Source organism: Sus scrofa, chromosome 3 (assembly GCF_054392235.1).
Source record: "Sus scrofa isolate SSC_HxYL_T2T_F1_AM1 chromosome 3, Sscrofa_HxYL_maternal_Yorkshire_Landrace_v2.0, whole genome shotgun sequence".
Classification (NCBI taxonomy): domain Eukaryota; kingdom Metazoa; phylum Chordata; class Mammalia; order Artiodactyla; family Suidae; genus Sus; species Sus scrofa.
The window spans coordinates 55,754,645-55,779,001 of NC_139385.1; the positions used below are offsets into that span (position 1 = coordinate 55,754,645).

The 24,357-nt window shown below is 45.5% G+C and overlaps 1 protein-coding gene across 10 annotated transcripts; it reads right to left on the reverse strand.

Moving 5' to 3' along the window:
- Positions 1-5,068: 5,068 nt before the first annotated feature.
- On the reverse strand, positions 5,069-20,820 carry SLC20A1 (solute carrier family 20 member 1). Of its 10 annotated transcripts, none has more exons than XM_085016048.1 (12): positions 20,610-20,820; positions 19,537-20,144; positions 19,233-19,373; positions 18,859-18,944; positions 13,443-13,539; positions 13,294-13,352; positions 10,916-11,035; positions 9,235-9,504; positions 8,567-9,125; positions 7,792-7,977; positions 7,087-7,171; positions 5,069-6,030 (listed from the first exon to the last, which is right to left on the reverse strand). In XM_085016048.1, exons 7-12 carry the CDS (start codon positions 10,932-10,934, stop codon positions 5,866-5,868), a joined length of 1,284 nt encoding a protein of 427 aa, XP_084872174.1. In that variant the 5' UTR covers positions 10,935-11,035; positions 13,294-13,352; positions 13,443-13,539; positions 18,859-18,944; positions 19,233-19,373; positions 19,537-20,144; positions 20,610-20,820; the 3' UTR covers positions 5,069-5,865. The 10 variants fall into 10 exon arrangements, with proteins under 10 accessions (XP_084872174.1, XP_084872172.1, XP_084872170.1 ...); XM_085016046.1 differs by having other exon boundaries at positions 9,208-9,504; XM_085016044.1 differs by having other exon boundaries at positions 12,901-13,352.
- Positions 20,821-24,357: the final 3,537 nt, after the last annotated feature.

Consider the following 24,357-nt stretch of genomic DNA (forward strand, 5'->3'; position numbering starts at 1 on the left):
AAACAAAAAACCTTTCAGTTTGTGAGGAAAAGATGAAACAGCAGAATGCTGTTCCTGAAACTGGATAATGGGTACAGGACACACAGGTTCATGATACTCTTCTATTTTCATGTATATTTGAGAATCTCCATAATTACTTATTTTTAAAGCAGTGGCACCTAAGCCCCCAGATCTTTTGCCCCATGCTGTAGTCAGGGATCTGTCTTCCAGCTGCATTAAGCTGGAAGTTATTTTATAAAGGATGTAATGGGGCCCCATTTATTTTATTTTATAAATGGCAGAGTTGGGGGCAAGGAACATATGGGCAGCCCTCACTTTCCACAGGAGCAACAGGTGCATAAAAATGACCAGGCAAGCTGAAACCGTGTAAAGTGATCTAATAATCAACAGGAGGAAGTATAGATGTCCGGGGAACTTTAAAATGTGTTCTCAAGGAGTTCCCTGGTGGCCTAGCGGTTAAGGATCTGGTATTGTCACTGCTGTGGCTCAGGTCACTGCTGTAGTGCAGGTTGCATCCTTGGCCCAGGAACTTCTGATGCTGCAAAAGGAAGCAAAAAAAAAAAAAAAAAAAAAAAAAAAAGTGTTCTTTAAACATTAAAAACTGACAGTATACAGAAATGGGGAAGAAAAAAAAAAAAACAGTAAAACTATTTAGCACACTAGAAATAGTGAGATTAAAGTGTTTGGGGATCTGTTTCCAACATTTAACCTGTTCTTCACTGCTGAGAAACATCTCCAGGAAGTCCCCTCCTGCGAGGATCTGGCCAGGCCGGTGACACTTCCTCTAAGACATCTGCATCACTTCCCTCATTTATGCGAACAAGGTCAGCTTCATTAAGTGCCTTTGGCTGCCTGTCCAGAATCTAGCAGCGGCAACCCTCCCACGTCCAAATACAACTTGATTCATGCCCCATTTGAATCCTGCAGTTATCTGCAGTGTAGTAAGTTTCTGCCACACCAAATCACTGCTACTTTCTGCCACAGTGCTTTCAATTTCTTCCAAAGCTCAGCTGAAGCAATGGCAAAATGGCTGTAGCATCAATATAGCCTGTCCAAATCTGTTAAAAGGTGAAATAACCTCTCTCTCCATTGGCTGGATCAATGAAAGTTGGGATTGAAGTTAAAAGACAAGTTTTCACACTTTCCTTCAAGCCCTCAAGAGGATCTGGAATCTAATCCAACAGCAGTGCTAACAGCCCACCATATCTACAACTGGGATCACTACCAAAAAAGCTCTGCTGTCTATGAGGGAACTGAGCAACAGCTACCCAGCAACCAGACTCCAAAAAGCTTTGAGAAGAGTGACCTGAGGCCATTCACTGGGGCGATGTGCATCTGTTCCTTTGTAAATGGGACATGTGGACCATTGAAGTTTGTGCTTTGGAGTTCTCGTTGTGGCTGAACAGTCACGAACCCAACTAGAATCCATAAGGATGCAGGTTCAATCCCTGGCCTTGTTCAGTGGGTCAGGCATTGCCATGGCTGTGGCGTAAGCTGGCAGCTGCACCTTCAATTCGACCCCTAGCCTGGGAACTTCCATATGCCACACAATCAATCCTTACAAAAAGTCTGTGCTTTACGCAATTACTCAGTTAATATACTATGGCAACTGAAATTTGAACTGTGTTACTAGGGGGACTTGGGTTATTTATCAAAAAAATGGTAATGAATGTGCACATTCTGGAGCCATGCCCAATAGCAAGAACAGGTCCTAAAAACAGGGAAACTAAAATAAAATGCACAGGGCCCTCTTCCCCCACAGAGCCACTGAGCAGTCATCTTCCTCAGGAAGCTGAGGCTGTGGGTCCTCACTCCAAATAAGGGGATAAAGCAAGAAAAACAAAAACACTGCCTATAGGAAATAGGAAATTCAATAAAGAGGGCAAAAAAAAATCCCCAGAACAGTGGGGGGAAATTTTAGGATGCAAATGTGAAACTTTGGGAAACTTCCTGCTGCTTGAGAATCCTAAAAGGAAATTAGACAACTGGTGGAGAGCGTGGGGATGGCTGGTCACAAGCACCGGATGCAAAAGGAGTGGGAATGGGTGGGAGTGGGGGGGACGGGGCAGACAGCTTCCTCTAGGGAACACAGTCATCACCCTCTAAACCTCAGCAGCTCACAGATACTTTTTTTTTTTTTTTGGCTTTTTGGCTTTTTGCCACTTCTTGGGCTACTCCCCCGGCATTTGGAGGTTCCCAGGCTAGGGGTCGAATCCGAGCTGTAGCCGCCTGCCTACGCCAGAGCCACAGCAACGCGGGATCCAAGCTGTGTCTGCAACCTACACCACAGCTCACAGCAATGCTGGATCTTTAACCCACTGAGCAAAGGCAGGGATCGAACCTGCAACCTCATGGTTCCTAGTCGGATTCGTTAACCACTGAGCCATGACAGGAATTCCCATCACTGATACTTTTAAAAGATGCTCAATTTTGATCTTACCAAAATGAAGACTCAGTTATACAGCAAAGATTGGAGGTTATTCCAAGACCCTGGGACTAAAGATAATTTTTCACTAAGGGATGTCAAGAGCCAAAAACCAAAGGGCCAAGTAGTAATACAAATACCAAAAGGAGTTCCCATCGTGGTGCAGCAGAAACAAGCCTGACTAGGAACCATGAGGTTGTAGATCCCTGGCCTCGCTCAGTGCGTTAACGATCCAGCGTTGCCACGAGGTGTGGTGTAAGTCGAAGACACAGCTCAGATCCCGCGTGGCTGTGGCTGTGCTGTAGGCTGGCAGCTGTAGCTCTGATTCAACCCCTGGCCTGGGAACTTCCATATGCCACAGGTACAGCCCCTAAAAAGGAAAAAAAAAAAAAAAAAAAAAAAAGTGGTTGCCTCAGGAAAGGCAAAACTGGTGGTGGGAGACCTGTTTCTTTATAAGCCTTGCTCAAATCATGTGAATCCTTGATGTGCATACATACAACCTGGATGAAAATAATAGGTGGAGGGGGGCACCTTTCAGGGGGAAAAAAAAAAGGCAACATCTATGCTCAAGAAAAACAGGCCAGAGTTCTCACAGGACAGGACAGTGGTAGATGCTGCTATATATGGAAATACAAACCCCTTCTGGTCTCTTACTAGCTCTGGGGGGTTCCTTCTTCCCAGATCTAGGTGCTCCTCTTAAACACAGCCTTGGTTCAGGTTCTTCCTCAGCTGCCCTCACCTGAGCCAAGGAAGGGGCTACTCTTCTCCACTTAAAATCACAGGGCAGAGAGGATCTAGGTTAGTGTGTCATATGGCACCACGAGAGGAAGCCTGCACCAAAACTCAAAGGGACTCCGGCTGAACCCTAAGCTCAGAGCTCACTGCTAGGTTCCCTTTTACCCTACCCTAGGCCCCTTCTTCCTCAAAGTCATGAGGCTACTTTCGGTCAGCCTGGGGCTACAATTTTCATTCTCTAACCCAATATTGAGGAAGATAGAGATGTTCTCTAGGCCAGTTTCATCATCTGCAAAATAACACCAAGACATACTGTCAAAGGTCTTGACTAAACGTACATTAAATAGTTTAGTGCAGTGCCTAGTGCCAGACACGAAATGGTGAACATTTACTGAGCGACTCCAAAGCGTTTACTCTAACAGTGGTGTAATTTCTCAGGCACAGGTCAGGCCTTATCCTCGTTACAGTCTGGCTTCTAAAATGCATCTTCCGGAGTTCCCGTCGTGGCACAGTGGTTAACGAATCCGACTAGGAACCATGAGGTTTCAGGTTTGGTCCCTGCCCTTGCTCAGTGGGTTAACGATCCGGCGTTGCCATGAGCTGTGGTGTAGGTTGCAGACGCGGCTCGGATCCCACGTTGCTGTGGCTCTGGTGTAGGCCAGTGGCTACAGCTCCAATTCGACCCCTAGCCTGGGAACCTCCATATGCCGCAGGAGCGGCCCAAAGAAATAGCAAAAAGACCAAAAATTAAAAAATAAAAAAAATAAAATGCATCTTCCTAAAACTAACCCTGGACCCATCAACCTAGCTTACAAGGTGATGCTGGTCTGATCAAGTTAAGTAAAATAATGGGTCAAGACTAAAGAACCCAACACTGAGAACTTTCTTCCCCCACAGCTACAGCAACACTAGGGATCCAGCCACATCGCCAACCAAGGCCAGGGATTTAACCTGCATCCTCAGAGACTACACAGGGTTCCTAACTCACTTACCCTCAATGGGAACTCCTGAGAATCTTTTTTTTTTTCTTTTTGCTATTTCTTGGGCCGCTTCCACGACATATGGAGGTTCCCAGGTTAGGGGTCGAATCGGAGCTGTAGCCACCGGCCTATGCAAGAGCCACAGCAACGCGGGATCCGAGCTGCGTCTGCAGCCTACATCACAGCTCACGGCAACGCCGGATCCTTAACCCACTGAGCAAGGGCAGGGACCGAACCCACAACCTCATGGTTCCTAGTTGGATTCATTAACCACTGCGCCACAACGGGAACTCCCTGAGAATCTTTTAAGTAAAGCTAAGCTATACATACTACACACATAACCCTCATTCTAGCAATCTTTGTTACTTTGTTAATAGCAAATTTAGGTATCATCTAAATAAGCATCTGGAATAAAACAAAATAGGCCATTCAAATAGGAAGACTTCGGATTTCCCATCGTGGCACAGCGGAATCTGACTAGGAACCATGAGGTTGTGGGTTTGATCCCTGGCCTCACTTGGTAGGTTAAGGATCCAGCATTGCAGTAAGCTGTGGTGTAGTTCGCAAAAGTGACTCAGATCCTACACTGCTACGGCTGTGGCACAGGCCAGCGGCTGTAGTTCCAATTAGACCCCCAACCTGGGAACCTCCATATGCCACAGGTGCAGCCCTAAAAAAAATAATGTGAAAATGTCTAAACTGTGCTATTAAAAAAAAATAATAATACCAAACTAATACAACAGTCCTCGTAGAGTAATTTCATGTGTATCCTGGGATCACAAGAAAAGTACCAGGGAGGAGTGGGGAACTTTAAGCCAGAGAGCAATTCTTCATTTGTTAAGATGATCACATTCTCCTAAGAATGGCATACAGCTAACTGATCAGGAGCCCAGATGCTTCAAATCTGAACAAAAAACACAAGAACAAGTTTTCTAAAAACTGTAGCCTTTTTTTTTATTCAGTTAAGAGGTAGACAGATGAACATGAAAGGCTGTCCCATTTAACTCACCCAAAGTTCATAGTCCACTGCATTCATCCACCCACACTGCTAGAAATCTTTATTAAAGAAATAATCCAGACTGCCAGAAGGATTTTTCTTCCTGCTTCTTCTCAGCAATAATAGTCGATGAATTGCTTGCAAAGAAGTGACTACTAACTCACTTGTGTCCTAAGAACCTTGTCCCTCTAAGAAATTCCCACATATGCCAATAGCACCTGCCACTTCCAACAGGAGGGCAGGGTACAAATGACTACATTTCTCTAAGAGACTACAAGGGAAGCGTCAGTTATGGTTTTTATTAAGTCCCTGTGTGTTAGGGCAGAAGCTGGTGAAACCAACAAAGCAGAGCACACTGTCAAATGGCTCTGAATGGGTGCTCAAAAAAAAAAAAAAAAAAAAAAAAATCACAAGCTATCTTCAGAGACAACATTAAAACATAATGGAATTGAAGCCTGATACAAAAAGTAGAGAAATATGTACAGGAATTCACAGCCCAGAAGGAAAAGGGACCTCAACAGGAACCAGCGGAAACCTGGCTATTTTACATAGCTAATTTTGAGACAAGTCATATTTAGCACAAAAGCAATTATAGCACAAGTAACACTTCCCTCCCACAGCTCCCAAACTTCAAAAAGACTGTTGTCAGTCTTCTGTAACACTGTAATCATTCTTCCAAGGAGCAGGAATGTGTAAGGTGGTCCCAAGCATGGATACAAATTTTCATCTCAAACAGCCCTGAGGATGACATATTTGAAGACTGCCATAATAGCAGCACTGATAACACCAGAAATGGGGACTGTGACAAACCAGGCCATAAAAATGTTGCGGAAGAGTCGCCAGTCAACAGCCTTTTTGGATCGAAGCCAGCCAACGGAGACAACAGAGCCCACCTGTAGGAAGAAACAACCCACAAGGAGGCTGGTTACCGAAGTCCCAGTGGTTATTTTGCTAAACAGACCCATGACCTTGCTAAGTAAGGAGCCCATACCGCGGCACTGATCCATGAAGGCTGGTGTGTAACAGGTTAAGGAGGTTACTCATGGGAAGATGAAGGCAACATAAAATCCAATCATTCAGTCTGTGCTAAATACACAGTAGGGAGTTCCCGTCGTGGCACAGAGGAACAAATCCAACCAGGAACCATGAGGTTGCGGTTCCATCCCTGGCATCGCTCAGTGGTTAAGGATCCGGCGTTGTGAGCTGTGGTGTAGGTCGCAGACGCAGCTCAGATCTAGCATTGCTGTGGCTGTGGTGCAGGCCGGTGACTACAGCTCCGATTCAGCCCTTAGCCTGGGAACCTCCATATGCCATGGGTGTTGCCCTAAAAAGACAAAAGACAAAAATTAATTAAATAAATAAAAACACAGTAGGAAAAGAAAACCTTTCCCATCTGAGCTGCTGGAATTTAACTAACTACATTAACAATAATAAACTGCTTTAGTAATTAATGGATTCTTTTAGGTTTTAGGTTTCCCAAAGATTCTAGAGGAAGGCTGATATTACCCCTAATAGAACTCTCTGGAAGACAACGGACGACCCAAAGGCTCCGTGATGAACCCTTCAAGAAGCCAGTTTCTTCTTTTCCCTATAGTTACTCAATGGTCATCAAGAAACCTTAGGATTCAGTACATTTCCACAAGAGGCTCTAAATATATGCTTCTTTTAAATAAACAGCCCTTCAACAGCCCAACAAGCCTCACAGACTTGCTACCCCTACATAAAAGAACTATTGCATCCTTCGGGCAGGAAATACATCATCTGCTTCAATAAAAGTAATAGAGAAAAGAAACTGCAGAATGTACTTTTACTTTCTTAGAGTCACTTGTCCTAAACTTGTAAACTCTGCATAAAGCTTTCTAAACCAAGAATCAAAGGCCGAAACAAAAAGCCCTCTAACTATCTATTCAAACCATTCCAAAGACATGGTACCTTTACATCACACTTACTTTACAATGTGTTGTACTGATGGGTAGGCCAATATTTGATGCAATTACTACAGTGAGGGCAGATGCCAATTCAATACTGAAGCCGCTGTAGACACAAAAAAGATCACTTGTCAAGAATAGAACTGAAATTTTGGTAAGCTTCACTACTCAAAGTTCATGCAATCTTGCGTTGATCTTGTCCTCTACCTGGGACAAAACCCCCATTTTTCGTCTGCTTTAACTCCTGAAATCTACTCTAAATCAGGCCATGAGATTCCTCTTCTCTTTTTCCATATTTGAATGTGAGACTTTGAGGTTTTCTGGAAGATCATTATTAAAGTTTGAACTTGTATTTTGAAGAATTTAGTAAACATCAGTTAGTTCCATAAAGAAAAATAAATGTTAAGCACACATAGCTATATAGTCTTACCACATAATCTTTCTCAAGAGTCCACTGGAGTGGAACAGAGAAAACCTTATGTTTAAGGGCCAGACAATAAGTAAAAACCAACCAAGAGAACATCACAACTTATACTAAAGAGTAACTTGCGGAGTTCCCATTGTGGCTCAGTGGTTACAAACCTGACTAGTATCCATGAGGATGCAGGTTCAATCCCATGCCTCGCTCAGTGGGTTAAGGATCCAGCGTTGAAGAATGTGTGTGGTAGCACTGCACAGCATCTTAAGAAAATGAGGAGTAACCTAACATTTACTTTACTAACTTACCTAGAGGGTGTGATTGGCGTCAGATCTTTGCCCATGGTCTGGATAACTCTCCTTCCCCAAACCCACAGACCAATGCAGATACCAACACCACCATAGAGCAGAAGCCATATTGGTGTTGCTACTTTTGAAGAAACGTCTCCCGTATCGTAAACCAGATACAAAGCAACCAGAGGACCGATGGCATTGCTGAAAAGAAAAAAGAAAGGCAAAGATAATTCTTCAGGCATAACTAGATTGTGGCAATATCCTACTTGTTAAATGACTAAGTTGTCTAAAGCAAACCTTTCATTAGCAAACAGCTCCTTCTTCAAAAGAAAATAAATGGAACCCCAGCATACACAATAGAAGAACATGAAAGCTTTTCTCAGAGGGGCCTGCCAGGCAATCTGATGGCCTGTCTTCCTGCAGGTCACCTAAAGCAGATCCTGGGTTCCTATGGACAGTTTCCAAACCACAGAACTGGGATTAACCACCTACAGGTTCAATCTGTGAGGCAGTAATTACTATCCAATAACTGGACCCCCTCTCAGTAAAAGGCTTCTCTGTGAAAGGTATTTATCATCTACAGAGAGATAAACCTATTCTTTGTGCTCTCTCTAAAGAAAAAAAATTTCTTCCTATTTTATTAAATCAATAATTGCTATCACCTCATCCCCCCCACTCTATTAGGTGTCCCATGGGTGGCAAGAGCACCATCGCCACAAGCAGAACCTTATAAAAGGAAAAGGCAGTATGAGAATAGAACAAGCAATGCCAACAATCACAATGGACTGACCTGACGTCATTGCCACCATGGGCGAATGACCCAAAGCAGGCTGTGAGGATCTGTAGGAACTGGAAGAGGAGGGACACTTCTGGCTTATCCTGGTCATACCATTCCTCGAGAGAACTGGCACTTCCTTTCCTGTCGCCCAGACCCATCTCTGCCTTGACACTCATGTCTATCTCAGAGGCAGAGTGAATATCAGACACAGCGTTGCAATAGCTGGTGTAACTGTCCATTCGAATTCGCTTCTTGCTGTCTGCATTGGGCCACGTCAGCTTCTCCATCTCTTCACCTTTCTGTTCTCCTTCTTTGGCACGGAATGAATCCAGAGGCATGCCACAAATTGCCATGGTGTAGGAAGTATAGCTATTATTGCGCCTCAAGGGTTTGTCACCAGAGTCGCCCATGCAGTCCCCCACCTTGGCAAGATGTAATTTGTGAAGCAGCTCTTTGTATAAGCCGGAATCCTTATGCACGGTGTGATACTGATAGTGGCCGCTGGAGTTGATCTGGTTACTGACAGCTTGATTGAACTGAACAAGGTTCCCATTGGGTAACTGCACCGCACCTGAAGACCAAGGGTAACACTCAACGGCAAGGCCATTAGTGAGCCTCCCCAGCAGTACCAGGGGTTAACAAGGGCAACTGACCTTCCCCACCCAGGAGGGGCCGCTCACCGTTCACCGCACCATCTATGCTGGTCTCCTCCTTCAGGCCCACGCTGGGAAGCCTCTCTCGCTCTGGAGCTTCCTCTAGGTCTCCCAGTTTGAAGGAGACTGTTCTCTCTTCCACCACAGCCCGGAGGGGTCCAGGGGCAGACCCCACCTCAGCAACGGGGTTCCTGGTTTCAAGATCACTAAGAGAAATCTTTGTTTCTTCATGGTCTTCCTTCAAGCTATTCTTTTTTTCCATTAAGGGGCTTTCAGAAGGACTACACTTGATTTCTCCTAGAAAAGAAAGGTGTTTTTGTTTGGTTTTGTCCAAACTAACATGCTCCATTATTTCCTTTCCCTCACCTCAAAAAACAACAAAAAAAATCCATCTCAGAATAAGACCACTTTATAAACAGTGAAAATTCAGAAAAACTTTCTTGTCTATGTGTAATACCTCTTCTCACTTGGGAAGGAACCCACAGTGCGCATGCACGACACTCTGTTATCAAGGGTTGCAAGCTTGTTCAGTGGAGGGCCAGAGAGCAAAATATTTTAGGCTCCATGGGCTCTGCTGTAAATTCTTGTTCTTTAAAACCCTTCACAAACAGGAAAAACATTCTTAGCCTCCCTGCTGACCCCTTCCTAGTGGAAAGTAGCTCAAGCATGGAGCTGACAGATAACGGAAAATGAGGCCTGCATCTAGTGCTGTTCTTTTTAAATGCCCCCTAAATTTCAGTCCGTGAGTTCAAGTAAAGTGACACAGCTCAATACAGACAACTAAAGGTGGCTTCAATTTCCACCTCTATAAAACAAAGACATGTGCCTTAGGGTTCTGAATTCCATGACCAGGTAGGAATGTCTTCTGCTCTCTCATACCAACTCGGTCTGCTTACATGCTCATTCAGGCCTCCCAGTCAGCGAAGGCCAGAATATAAAACATTCTGGCTGTCTCGTCTTCTCCCCGACTGAGGGAAAAATGAGGTCACCAAGTCCTAAAAGCCTCGTTCCCGTTGCACCGCCAGACTAGCGCAGAGCCTCTCTGAGGCTGCATGACACAGCACTCTGGTGCCACTGCAGCCTGCGCACCCCTCCGCTTCAAAGAACAAACTTAAACTACTGCCTGAGCATTTGTAGATGAAATGGGCAGGAAAAGATTACTTCAAGAGAGCTCCAGCAGTAAGGAAAGGAATACAAGATTTAATAGGACTGATACCAAAACCCCGTATTTGATCGTAACTGCAGGACTAAGTGTAGTAATGGTCTAGAATTGGTGCTCCAATTCTGAGAACTAACCAAATCTAAAGTACCTGAATCTGATGTTACACACAGCAATAGTTTTGGTAAATGTTTCCCGGGAAAGTATTTTGTCCTACCTTTTATTTTTCACTAGGGTATCCTCATTTTTCTCAACTAATGTAGGCTATGACTTCTCTACCTAGCATGGCATTGGCAAGGGATCAAGGTACAGTTAAAAAAAAATTAAATGCCTCGCTTGTCTGGCGGTCCCACATAAGGTCAAATATGCCTTAAAACTAGGTCTCAGGCCCTTTTAAGTCAGTAAGAAAAAAGTCTGGACAATAAAACTGTATCCTCAAATTTCCATTTGCATTTTCTGGCTTTGCCAATCTAGAGGACTTTTACAGATGACTAAACAAAATGTCAGCACATTACTAGTTAAAATTTTCTGCCACAATTTGTTACTTACGTTCAATTTTTCTCTTCATCCTGGGACATACAAAGAACCAGACGATAAGGGCACAGAAAACTGCACATCCCACCGAGATGAGGATGGTACCCCACAGAGGAAGTTTGTCAAAGCCCAGCACTAGGAGATAAAATGGTGCATCTTGAAAACCCCAGGGCAACTGCCCCCGGCAATAATGTGTAAACCCTCCGCTGGGGACTCGGGTTCCCCAAGCCAGCCAGCCCATCACCCTTCATAGCTGCTGCCAGCCTTCGGTCCATAGGACTGTGCTAGTGGCTAAACAGATTTGGGAGAAAAATCCCATAGCATCTGAAACCCATATCAGTCTGGCCCAAGCTCCCTCAGAGACTGGGCTTTTTCCTTTCTTGGCTTCAGAAAATAATAGCAAGGATTACTACTACACTGAAGAGGATCAGCAACTAGCTGTGAACAAAATGCAAGTGCTCCACTCCCCAGCCATCAGACGGGAGCGGCCACTTCAGTTTGCACATGGATTTTAACATTAAAAAAGCAAAGTGCCCCAGAAACATTTCTCATAGAGATGTAGTAAAAAGTTATTACATCCATTGTACTAGCGAAATCCTTTAGAGCAAGACTATCTCCTGGGAGGCATTTATCAAACTAAGATACAGAAAACTGAGACATTATCAATCAAAAGATAAGAACAGGTCAAAGGGCTTTCACAAAAGGAAAAAAGCATGGTGGTAATTGCACTAACCAGTCACATCTTAGATACCTGCCTACGTCGTCTCATGGGGCTCAGGGATCACGAACCAGTCATCTGGTCATGACTTAAACGCCAACAGGCTCCTAGCCACTAGCCTACATCAAGAGAAGCAAAGCACCAGATAACCCTATTCTAAGCCTAAAAAAATGCTATAATGACCTATGCTTTATCCAAGAACAGCTTAGCTACTTGTGGTTATTTTGCTTATTAGGAATTACTTATAAAATGGAAATGCTCCTGCTCCTTGAAATGATTAATATTTAAAAATTAGATACAAACTGAGGTCCCTTCTAGATTGACTCAATCTTTCCATTTTAATTTCTGCTATCAATTCTAATCATGCAGTTGGTCACACAAACTAAAATATACATGAAATTCAATCAATCTCGATCACAATTGAAATCTGCCTTCGTTCCAAGTCAAAAAGGGGAAATGAGACTGGTTCTTCTTGTAAGTGATCCACAAGAGGATGAAACAAAAATATCCATGTGTTCGTTTCCAAAAAAAATGATCGGAAACCTAAGTTCTAATTTCACTGAACTATGAGCTTTGCTGCTACCGCATAAAACATCAGTGCTTAGAGCCTTACACTTTTTTAGCTTTAGCATGAAGAACCCAAATTAAAACAGGATGGAAATGCAGCATACAAGCTGTTTTTGCCTGTACCATTTGTTAAGGAGTCTGGCATTCCCTAAATAAGATCAATATTCTCATAAAATTGTCCATTTTCTTTCCTGATTGTTCTAAGAATAAAAACAGGGTTAAAAATACTTATTTAGCTAACTCCATTTTTGGTCAGTGACTTATCACTTCAGTGAGATTTATATATGAAGCATATTACAACCTATTCCTCGGAAATGAAATCAATTTAGTGAGCCACAATGAGCATTTTAAAGAGCTACAAAGAACATTTGAAAATATAAGTGCATAGCACATAAGTAAGGTTAAGATACTATTCCAGTCATCTTTCTTTCCCTCTCTTCCCCTCCCTCTCTATAAGCATGTGTGTCCTGGGCAGCAATGTCCAATGTATTTCTTGCAAGGCATCAAAACTCTCAAAGATTGAAAGTCACTGACCTGGTGGCTCAAAGGGCCATCATCAAGCCAAACCTAGACAGCAAAACTGATCAGGTCCTGTCTGTCAAAATACAGGTTTATCGATCTTTTCCAGTTGCTAAATGAGACATTATAATTTAACCCAAGCTTTGCCTTCATCCCAACATAAAAGTAACCAACATTTCAATCTTTATATTCTCACAAATTAGTTTTCCTCTTAGCTGCATGAATTCTTCTTCCAAGTGCACTTAGAGCATCCCAACTCTTCTCTTCTCATTCAAGCAGATTCGGGGGAGTAAATGCAGTACTTAGAAACAAAAGTAGCTCCACTTGGGAGAGGAAAAAAAATGAGAATATCCAGCAAACCAGTCCTAAATGACTGATTATTGAAGACCAAATAGAACTAATGACTCTTCAGCAGTCAATAGTTGAGGTCAACATCAATTCCAGTATTTTTAGCATAGATAGGAGAGAGGGAGGGAGAAGATCAAATTATCGGTGGATCCTGTGAAGACTAAAGAGTAAAGGTCTGTAGTGATTTAGAATCTGAGCAGGTCTCTTTGGTTGAAAAACTATCTAGGTTAACTCAGCATACACTAGCCTGCAGCCTTCTGAAATGGGCGCAGGCCAGCCACCTTCTAGGAGATTTCAGCCCTGTAAAGCAAAAAGGGGTAAATTGTGCATTTAATGTAAGTTTTATAAACAACTTTAAATTCACATTTAAACATTTTAACATATACTTACAAGGTGCTCCGGTATACATGATGGAAAAGAGGTTGATTCCAACTGTGCAGGCATAGAACACTGGCAACGCTCGCAACCCATTAGGAACTGGATCTGCCTGTAAAATACCATTACTCACAATTACGATCAGTATCTCAAAGGCTTAAAAACCTCACCCATTTCCACAGAAGCCTACAGAAGGGCAGCACAGTGCCAATAGCAACTCTCTCTCCATAGCAGTTTGTAAGGCCAAATGGTCTTTTGCTCCTAGAAGACTCCCTACCAAGGTTGACCTCATCTTCTACATCTATCTGAATTTAAGTGTGTGTTTGGCTTTGTTTGGGGGGGTATTTTGTGTTGCAGTTATTTTTAACAAGACTACCTATACTAGTGACTCCTGAGTCATCAGTTTTCAGTCCCCAGGGCTCTGAAGCACCAGATGTCCGGATGTACATCTGAGTACATACCTGAAGACATCCTAGTCATTGGTAAGAGATGTCAAGAAACTGACTAGGAGATAATACAACATTTCTTACTGGACTTTATACTTGCAATGATTTCTTAGGAATAAAACAGTAAAATATACCAGCAACCACCATCTAATCTAGACACTTGATAAATATGCCACATCTAATGATTTACCAAAGTGCTAAGATAAAAATCAATCACACCCTGCGTCATCCCCTCATTCAACAGACTGTGCCAAGTTTTCCTGGCACTAAAATGTGGGAGTGAATGAGACAAAGTTCTGCTCTCAGAACTGGCATTGACATTCCAGTACAGAACAATGCTGTGAAGGAAAAGGGTAAGGAGGCACCCTTTAATGGAGGGGGCAGGGGAGAGTCCAGACTATCAGTGGAGCAAGGACACAAATGTGTTATGTCAACAAGCCATAAACCATGTACACACCCAGGGGGGTGAGAAAGAGCAGCCAGAGCAGCATCTGGAGGGCAGAACATCCCAGAGACAGCAGCAAGGACAAAGACCCTGAGGCGAACACCTGAATTGTCTGAAGACCAGCAAGGAGACCAGTGTGACTAGAAACAAGAGTTAAAAAGGAGGGCACAGATCCAAATACACAGAAAGGCTGAATTTTAAAGATGTCGAGGAGTTCCCATCGTGGCACAGCGGAAATGAATCCAACTAGGAACCATGAGGTTGCGGGTTTGATCCCCGGCCTCGCTCAGTGGGTTAAGGATCTGGCATTGCCATGATCTGTGATATAGGTCACAGGCACGGCTTGGATCTGGTGCGGCTGTGGCTGTAGCACAGGCCAGCAGCAACAGCTCCAATCAGACCCCTAGCCTGGGAACCTCCGTATGCTCCGGTGCGGCCCTGAAAAAACAGAAGACAAATAAATAAAGATGACCTCAGCCTGAACATTTAATGCCATCCTGGACCACAATCCAATGGAAAAATCTTAGGGAGGAAGAGACAGGGAAAGAGTCATCAATACATCAAAAGAGTGAGGTCAAGAATGACTTAAGGTCAAGGAGAGAAAACAAGAGGTGCCATTCCCCATTAGCAGAGATGGGCCCTTGATGAAAACCACCCTGAATGTTAGCTCCCCTATCCATAGTTTTTAAAAAATGCTACAGACTGGGAATTAGCCCCAACGAAAATAGCCAATAAACCTAGGCATCCCCGGAGTTCCCCCTTGTGGCCCAGCTAGTTGAGGATCCAGCTTTGTCACTGCAGCAGACTGGTCACTGCTGCGGCACAGGTTTGATCCCTGACCCAGGAACTTCAGCCAAAAACCAAACAAAATCCTAAGCATCCCTCAGTAACTCAAAGATGTGGATCCTGCCCCTAGGATGGTCAGTATGGTCATGAACCTGAGGCATACATATACGTTTTTCATCTAAGAACTACCAGCGGCTTAAAGAAATTCTCCAAGGAACCTAAAACACCCCCTCCACCAGGTTCTAGATATTATGGGGAGATTTCTCTTCTCCCTTTTACTGCCTCCAAACTCCTGTCGCTCCCAAGAGGTAACAAGGGCTAAAATCTTTATGAAATGTTCACTGCACAGTTGAAACTTTACCCAGAACTATCTTATCATCTGATTATGTAGGATGGGAAAGGGGGTCTTCATAAGCCATTTTCAACCAGAATAGTTGATTTTTTTTACACTGGACTTTCCAGTAAACTTGTCTAATGAAAAAGGTTCCTGTGAGTTTGAAAAGATGCCCTAGATATATTTAATGTAACCCCTGACAGAAGGAGGAATGCTGAAAGATCTACTTTCTTTGACTAGAATTAAAAAAGGAAAACTCCCTTTTCTCTATGCCCAGTTTATTGTCCCCAATCCTTAGCAGAAGTACCTCACCTCCACTCTGTGTTTTTCTACCAGACCATCCAACACCCTCAGAACATTCAGGAAACTGGAAAAAAAAAAAAAGTTTTTCTTTTGCTTTTTAGGATCACACCCGTGGCCTATGGAAGTTCCCAAGCTAAAGGTCAAATCGGAGCTGCAGCTGCCCGCCTACACCACAGCCACAGCAAGGCAGGATCTGAGCCACGTCTGCAACCTACACCAAAGCTCACAGCAACTCAGGATCCTTAATCCACTGAGCGGGGCCAGGGATTGAACCCGCAACCTCATGGATACTAATACTAGTCAGGTTTCCGCTGAGCCACAATGGGAGCGCCCCAAAAATTGAAAATTTTAAAAATTAATTTTAAAGTTAATTTCCAATATCTTCAGCTGGAAAGTACCTTAATGATGAAATACTTAAGAGTTTAACAGCCAGGATTCCCAGATTACAAATCTAAAGGAGTTTTCTTCAGAGTTAAAACCTAACAGTATCCAGAAATATTCACTCATCACTTCAAAATCCACCTATTATTGGTAGACTGGATACAATAGTCTGTGCTGCTGGAGAGGGAGTCCTCGCGGTCAATACTGAATAGTTTAAAATGCTAGTTCAATCATTCTTGATCATGTCCAACCTCATACCCCATAAGGAACCCTAGTTAGGAAGTTAAGACAACTTCAGCTCTCATAAAAATGCCTGGCATGCATTCTCCAAACGAGAGATCTGTGCACCTGAAAAATCCCTCTTTGCACCTCAGAGCACCAACATTCAACCTCCAGAAAATAAGTTTGGGCTTGAACCACAAAGCCTCTCCAAAATCAGAATAATCTGCCTCCTCATAATCAACAAAGACCCAGTGTAAACCTTTAGAGAGCAGGGACCCATAACAGGGTATCCTATCAACTCTCCTGGTTCTCTAAGGAGCAAGCCATGAGGCTCTAAAAATACTAAAAACTAAAGACTAGTAATTAAAGACCTATAAGACTAATAAATAATAATAAAAACTAATAAGACTACTAATTAAAGACTAATAAGCCTCGAATTAAAGCATCATTATCATATGCCACAGCTGTGGGGAGTGAGAGGGTAAGTGCTAATCGTGCCTGCCTACTTAGAAGACAAGGCCAAACTTTGAGTCCGTTACTATCAATGAACTGTTTGCTCTCAAATTATACCAAGCTACAGAGGGTTCAAGTTTTCCGAGTATTACTCTGCTATCTTTTGCCAGACTCAGGCCATGGTAACCAGTGATTAGTAGGTCACTTTAGCAGTCACAGAATTTTTACAAAGAGGTACAAATCCTTCCCTAGAGAAGCTTAGAATTAGACCAGACAAGTGGGTCTGAATCCATTCTTCCCTTGGGATTAAGCTACCTATCTCCCTTCACTCAGATTTCTACAGTTTAGAAACTTTTGAAAAACTTACAATGGACCGTTAAGAGCCATTCACCTCAGGAAAAGGACAACTTGGTTTCCTGAGAAGAGTGCATTTATTCTTACTGTAACTCAGTCCAATGACAACATCCCTTGTTGCCTGCATTTATTTTGGAGCCAACATCAGGCTTCTTGATAAAAGAAATGCTACGGGTCCCACAAAAGGGATTTTCAAGTGGACAGGAAATTAAATGGCTGTCTGGAATTTTTTTTTTTTGCCAAAGGAAAAAAACAAAACAAAAAACAAGCCAAAAAAATTACCCTGACTGGTTCCTTTTTCACCTATTCTGAGAAATTAGACTCAAGCCATTGTGAGAGACAGATTCCCCACCTAGAAGCTTATATGTTGGTTTTGATAAACACTACAGAAATAACTACATAGAGACCCAAACTACTCATTTTAACTGAGAAAAAGCCACATGGGGACATCAGGACTTGTTGAACCCCAAGCTTACAATTCAAACTGGCCTGCATGACAGTAGTTTAAGATAGTAATCTGCAGACAGCCAGACTAAGCCACTCCAAATACACTTCCTTAATATTTCTGCTTTCATTCTCTTTAATTTTTTTATGATTTTTCTTAAAGTTTAGCTGATTTACAATGTTGTGCTATCTTTCTTTTTTTTTTTTTTTTTTTTTTTTTGCTTTTTAGGGCCGAACCGCAGCATATGGATGTTCCCAAGCTAGGAGTCAAATTGGAGCTACAGCTGCCGGCCGATGTCTTGGCCACAGCCACACCACATCCACTGTTTTGAAGATACTAGCTAGGATGCAGGCTTGCTTCAGGGTCACTACACCCACAGCTGTACCAAAAGAATTCGCCAAAGCTTGTGGCATCGAAAAATCCTTAACCCACTGAGCGAGGCCAGGGATTGAACCCACATCCTCATGGATACTAATCGGATTCATTTCAGCTGTGCCACAACGGGAACTCCGGAGTGCCAATTTCTACTGTACGACAAAGTGACCCAGCCATACATACATATACATTCTTTTTCTCATATTACCTTCCATCACGTTCTACCCCAAGAAATTGGATATAGTTCCCTGTGCCATTCAGTAGGACCTCACTGCTTACCCATTCTAAATGATATAGTCTGCATCTATTAACCCCGGACTCCCCGGTCCAGCCCACTCCCTCCCTCCTCCCCCCGCTCAGTCTCTCCAATTTCTTTTTCTGTTTGGTTGGTTTTTGTTTGTTTTTTGTCTTTTTAGGGCTGCACCTGAGGCATATGGAAGTCCCCAGGCCAGGGGTCAAATCAGAGCTGCAGCTTCTGGCCTACACCACAGCCACAGCAACTCAGGGGATCCAAGCCGCGTCTGCGACCTACATCACAGCTCATGGCAGTGCCAGATCTTTAACCCACGGAGTGAAGCCAGGGATTGAACCCGCATCCTCATGGATACCAGTCGGGTTCGTTAATCACTGAGCCAAGATAGGAGCTCCATCCAATTTCTTGCCACCCTGTAATATTCATTCAATTTTTCCTTCCCAAAAGCCTTCTTGGATATTGAAAACTTGCTTCTTTCATAAAACTCAACATACAACAGGTGTATAAAACAAAGAATTTTTCTAACTTCCCAAGGTCACACACCTACACACTGATCACATCTGCAAGAATGCTATGGGTCTGAATATCATTGCGTGTAACCTGTGAAAGGTCATAAGTGGGAGAGAAATATTACCTTACGGAGGATGAATGCACGAACAAGGAAGAATAAAATTCCAGACATAATACCAGAAAGCAGCGGAGAGACGAACCAAGACATCACTAGAATAGAACACATTAAGAAAACATGTCAACGAATGAAAATCAGGAACCAAACAACACTTTCTGGGGGGCCCGAGACATTAGGCATGCAGAAGTTCCCAGACCAGGGATCGGACCCACACCACAATAGTGACAATAACAGCTCCTTAACCTGCTGCACCAAAGACTTCCCCAAAACACACTTTAAATTTACTTTAGTCCATCCCTCCAATTTTAAAGCATATACTCCCATAACACAATGCCATGGTCACATGACAAGAATAAAAAACCACTTAGAATTAAACATACCAATTTTTATCAGTTCAGACCACTTGACACCCTCCTGCCCTTTCGCCACCAGGGAGAAACCAATGGTTGCACCAACAATACAATGGGTTCCAGAAATGGGAAGCTTCAAAAACGAAGCCACTAGTTGCCACACAGCAGAACCTGAAACAGGTCAAGTTTTATGAAGAAAATTGCCAAATTACATTTTGTACGCAGGGCATTCCTAAGAAAATAATCTGAAAGACTGAGCACAAGGAGAGAACTACCCCGCCACAGGAAATGTGCTCAGCCATCGTTCAGAGGACAATACAGAAAAAGAACTTACCAAACATCGCGCTGACGGAGCCGGCCATCAGCAGCTCTTGGGTCGCGTTGTACATCTCCACGTCAATCAAGCCCTTCCGGATCGTTTCGCTCACTTTGGCCCCCAGTAGGACGGAGCCCACTGTTTCGAAGATACTAGCTAGGATACAGGCTTGCTTCAGGGTCACTACACCTGATCCCACAGCCGTACCAAAAGAATTTGCTACATCATTGGCTCCCACGGAGAAGGCCAGGACAAATGCAATGATGAAGCCCAGGATAAGCATCCATAGGTAATCTACCAATGGACCAGAAGCAGCAATAGTACTGGTGATCAGCGTTGCCACGGTAGATGCCATTCTCTAGAGTAGTGGTTCTTTAATTTAACAAGAGAATTACTGAGCGGTTTTCGAGATGTGTAAACAGAATATGAGGTATCAAAAATGCTCTAATAAATAATACATATTATATAAAATTAAATACTGTAAACTACGGCACAGAAACCGAGCTGGGGAGTTACTGCTATACGCTGCGTATGGGCATCTGTTGTCTGGGGTTTCTTTGGCTCTGGAGGGCTAGAAGCACGGAGCAGAATTCCATGGCGGAGAAGAGAAAGGACGCAAGTTCATCCTGGAAGAAGAGGGAAAGTAACAATAACGGCGCGTCCTTGGGGGGCTGGCTCCGCACCCCACGCGGGCTCACGCAGGCTGGGGGGGGGCCCTGCCGTGCCCACAGCCTGCAATCCGCTGACCCCGCCCCGAACAGGACCAGCCGGCGGCGGGCACGTGGCGCCGGGACCACCTCGGCCCGCGCGCGCCCAGCCCGGGCCGGGCCCCGCGCCGCCAGCCCGCGCGCGCCCTCCGCGCGAAAACCGGAAAAGGGCTGTTCCCGCGCGCGCCGCCCGGGGACCGCCAAAAAGGCCCGCGGGCGGCGGAGCCGCCGGGCGGGGTGGGGGGGGTGGGGGAGGGAGGCAGGCAGCGACGCAAGCAGAACCCCGCCACTGGTACCAGCCCAGCCGGCTGACCCCGCGCCGCAGCGTCCGCGCCGGGCCCCGGGGAGAAGAAAGAGCCTTTCTAAGGCGGCACCGCCACTCACCAGAGGAAACGAGGAGCTGAGCGGGAGACGGAGAGGTCCAGGCGGCGGGCTAGAGCCTCGGACACACGTACCTGCGGTCGGCGAGCACACTGCCCGGGCCCGGAGGCTCGGGGAAAGCTCGGCGGGGGTGGAGGCCCACCCGGGAAACAGCCGCGGGCGCCTCAGCAACCGAGCAAAAGAAGCATGCTGCGCGCGCCGGCAGCCATCATCTAGCGGCGCACGCTGCCGGCCTCTACTTATAGCCCGCGCCGCGCCCCGCGTGACCCACCGCGCCTCGCGCCGGCCCAGGAGCCCCGCCCTCGGGCTGACGCAGCCCCCGCCAGCCCGGCGTGCCCCTCTGGGGGATCCCGACGGCGGCACTCATTGGCCTGTCTGGCGCCGGAGGCCACGCCCCCAGAGGGGAGCCTGTCCACGTGGGAAGGGCCAGCCCGCTCCCTGCGGCCTTGCCCTGGAGCCGTGGCACCGTCTGGCCCTGTAGGCTAGTGATGGGGGCGGCGGGGGACCCTCACCGCGGGGGTCATAGAGGACAAGACCAAGGTTATAGTTACCGCCTCGCGAGCTGAGCTTTACGGAGCAGGCCGCACCTCTAGCAGCACTTTCCGCGCACTTGTGACCTGCAGCATCCGGAGGCCACACCTGGCCGAGTTCCCTCCCTCCCTTCCTCCTGTTGACGCTGCAGGGGAGCTGGCGCCCTGGGGCTCCGGATCCAGTCCTGGCACGTTGTCGCACCTGTGACTTGCCCTTGGCCGGACAGGCACTGTCCCTCGCCGGGGGAGGGAGAGGGCTCACGTGGTCCCCTTGCTCCCGCAGTCATGCACTTGGATGAAAACCGTAAGACTGAGAAGTCACGAGAACCAGGTTGTCTCCCAGTTGTGGCGCAGAGCCACTGGGTAGCTGTGGATCATTAATTTCCCCGTGGCAGACCTCCTGCGTTTTCTGCACCGCGGCTGTGGCCCCGGGGAGAGGGAAGGCTACTGCTTCGGATTCAAATCCTTACTCCTACTTACTGCAAGTGTCACCTTGAGCGACTTCAGATCTCTCTGACTTTGCTCTCAGGAATGTAAATTGTTAACAATCAGTACCTACCTGGTAGCGGGAATTAAATGAGTTAACGTGTGTGAATGTGAGTAGATCTCTGTAGGTGTTCAGTGAATGCTCATTTCCGTGAATATTCCTGTTTTAGAATGTAGAAAAGGATGTGAGGGGTTTTCTCTTTGCCTCCTGGAAGCTTTCCTATTTTCAAGTAAGTTGATTTTTGGCCTTTCTTCATGGTATATAATCTAGTTTTGACATTAATAAGATTTGCTCTGCACATTTGGGGATATTTCATTATTCTGCTTAAGATCAAGACTAAGCAGTCGTGCCAAGGGAGATTAAGGTCTGCTCTCTTGTCAGGGTTGTGGTGGGATTAAAGAATTCCAACCAGAAACACAGCCAGGCTTAGAATGTTCTGGAGCTCTCCCCACCTTTTCCCGTCTCTAGAAGCTGGGCACTGAATAGTGAGAACACAGAGGTTGTAAATCATTGCTGTGTATGGGTCATCTTTGGAGGCTTAACCTCCACCTGAGTATCCTCTGACCTACCTAGCAAATCTGGTGGAGTTATATGAGTAACTTACAAAGCTCTAAGTCCCAAGGTCATGGCCAAAAAAAGAAAGTACATGTCTGGGAGCACTGATCCTGGAGCACAATTTCAATGTAATTCTGGCACCTTCAGTTGTGCTCCTTCCTCCACCTTTACTTTATTTCAAGGTTATAAAAAAAATTAAGGACCGGTCTGTTAAAGGTCCTTAGGGTTCTGCCATTTAAAACAGTAATTTTCAAAGCAGTTGTTTATCAGACAGTTGCCTAGAGCTTTGCCCAACTTGTGTTTTTTTTCATTCTGGTCATTGGCAGTCTTTTGCCAGTCTGTAGTATTAGCCCTTTAAGTTGGCACCCGCTTGTTGGACAGCCTCTGTTGGAGGTGGTGGCGCAGCCATGGTGCATAGCCATCAAAATGAGAGCACAGTTCAGGCCCCTTGGAGTGGGTTGAGGTGAAGGCTGGGGCAGAAATTCAGGAAATTCCCCTTGCAACGCAAATGAATTCTGCAGAACTGGCTCTGGAAAGCTTCTTATCCTTCCTCCTTAGGACAACACTCCCAAGTGCCTCTGCCAATCAGGCTGGGGAGGTGGGAGGTTGGGGGCTGTAAGGGGGGTGGGGGGCTCCTGGCCACCTCACTTGGAGAGAGAGGATCAGTGGGGTACAGCTCTTAGAGACTTGGACTTGCCAAAATTGGGAGAAGTAGAGCGCTGCCTGTGGAGAGAAGTGAGAGTGACTTGAATGTGGAAAGAAAGAGGAAGTCTGAGGTCCACCAGTCATACACAAATGGCACAGGTTCTGACCTTATCTCTGAACATGGGAAAGAAGGCAGAGATCCTAAGCATGATGTTTCTCTATTAGAATCAACTCGTTGGCACACATTCTCTAGGACCCGAGGGAGTCCATTTGATCTAGGAGTTAAACATGGAGGCTGTAAAGCCAAACTACCTGCTCTCCTACCCACTGGTCATATATGACCATGGGCAGGTGAATCCTCTGCCTCAGTTTCCTCCTCTGTAAAAGGGAGAGGTTGAGAGTTCCTACTTGCTAGGGCTGTTGTGAGGACTCGGTGTATGTAAAGCCCTTTGAAAGGATGTCTGATCTATGGCTGGTATGATCGAAGTGCTCTTACCCAATTCAACCACTAGCTGAAGGTCTGCTGTGCAGAGCTCATGTTTATTTTATTTTTGTTTTGTTTTGTTTTTTTGTTTTTTTATGGGCACACCCACAGCATATGAAAGTTTCCAGGCTACGGGTCGAATTGGACCTGCAGCTGCCAGCCTACATTCACAGCCATGGCGACTCAGGATCTGAGCCACATCTGTGGCCTAATCTGAGCCACATCTGTGACCTATGCAGCAACATTAAATCCCACTGAGCAAGGCCTGGGGTCAGATCCACATCCTCATGGATATTAGTTGCATTCTTAACCTGCTAAGCCACAGCAGGAACTCCCAGAGCTCATGTTTAAAAGGAATTGAGAAGTTCCCTGGTGGCTCAGTGGGTTAAGGATCCAGCATTGTCACTCCTGTGGCACAGGTTTGATCCCTGGCCCAGAAACTTCTGCATGCCATGGGCTTGGTCCAAAAAAAAAAAAAAGTAAAAGAATGTGTGTGTAACGTATCAGAGCTGCCATTTGGGCCAAGCTCATTCAAACTTCTCCCAGTCTGATAAAGAATGGCCGGGTCGGGGGAGGGGGGCACAAGAAGCTAAGGCCCACTGCCAGGAGTTGGGGGGCTGGGGGCAGAGTGTAGTGTGTGGCTCAGGGCACATGAATGGGCCTGCTGGCCTAGGAGTGAGAGGCCTGGGCCTGGTCCAGACCCTGCCTGCCCCCAGGTGAGCCCCTGCCACTGGGCCCAGGAGTCTATGCGTCCCTCACCCACCCACCCCCACCCATCTCAAAGAGTATGGGACAAGACAGCCTGCCCTGACATCCACCTGAGTGCTATGGATATGGAATTTTCTTTTTTCTTTTTTTTTGGGGGGGGGGTCTTTTAGGGCCGAACCCATGGCATATATAAGTTTTCAGGCTAGGGGTCCAATCGGAGCTGTAGCTGCCGGCCTTTGCCATAGCCGTAGCAACTCGGGATTTCAGCCACATCCGCAACCTACATCACAGCTCACTGCAACAGCAGATCCTTAACCCGCTGAGTGAGACCAGGGATTGAAC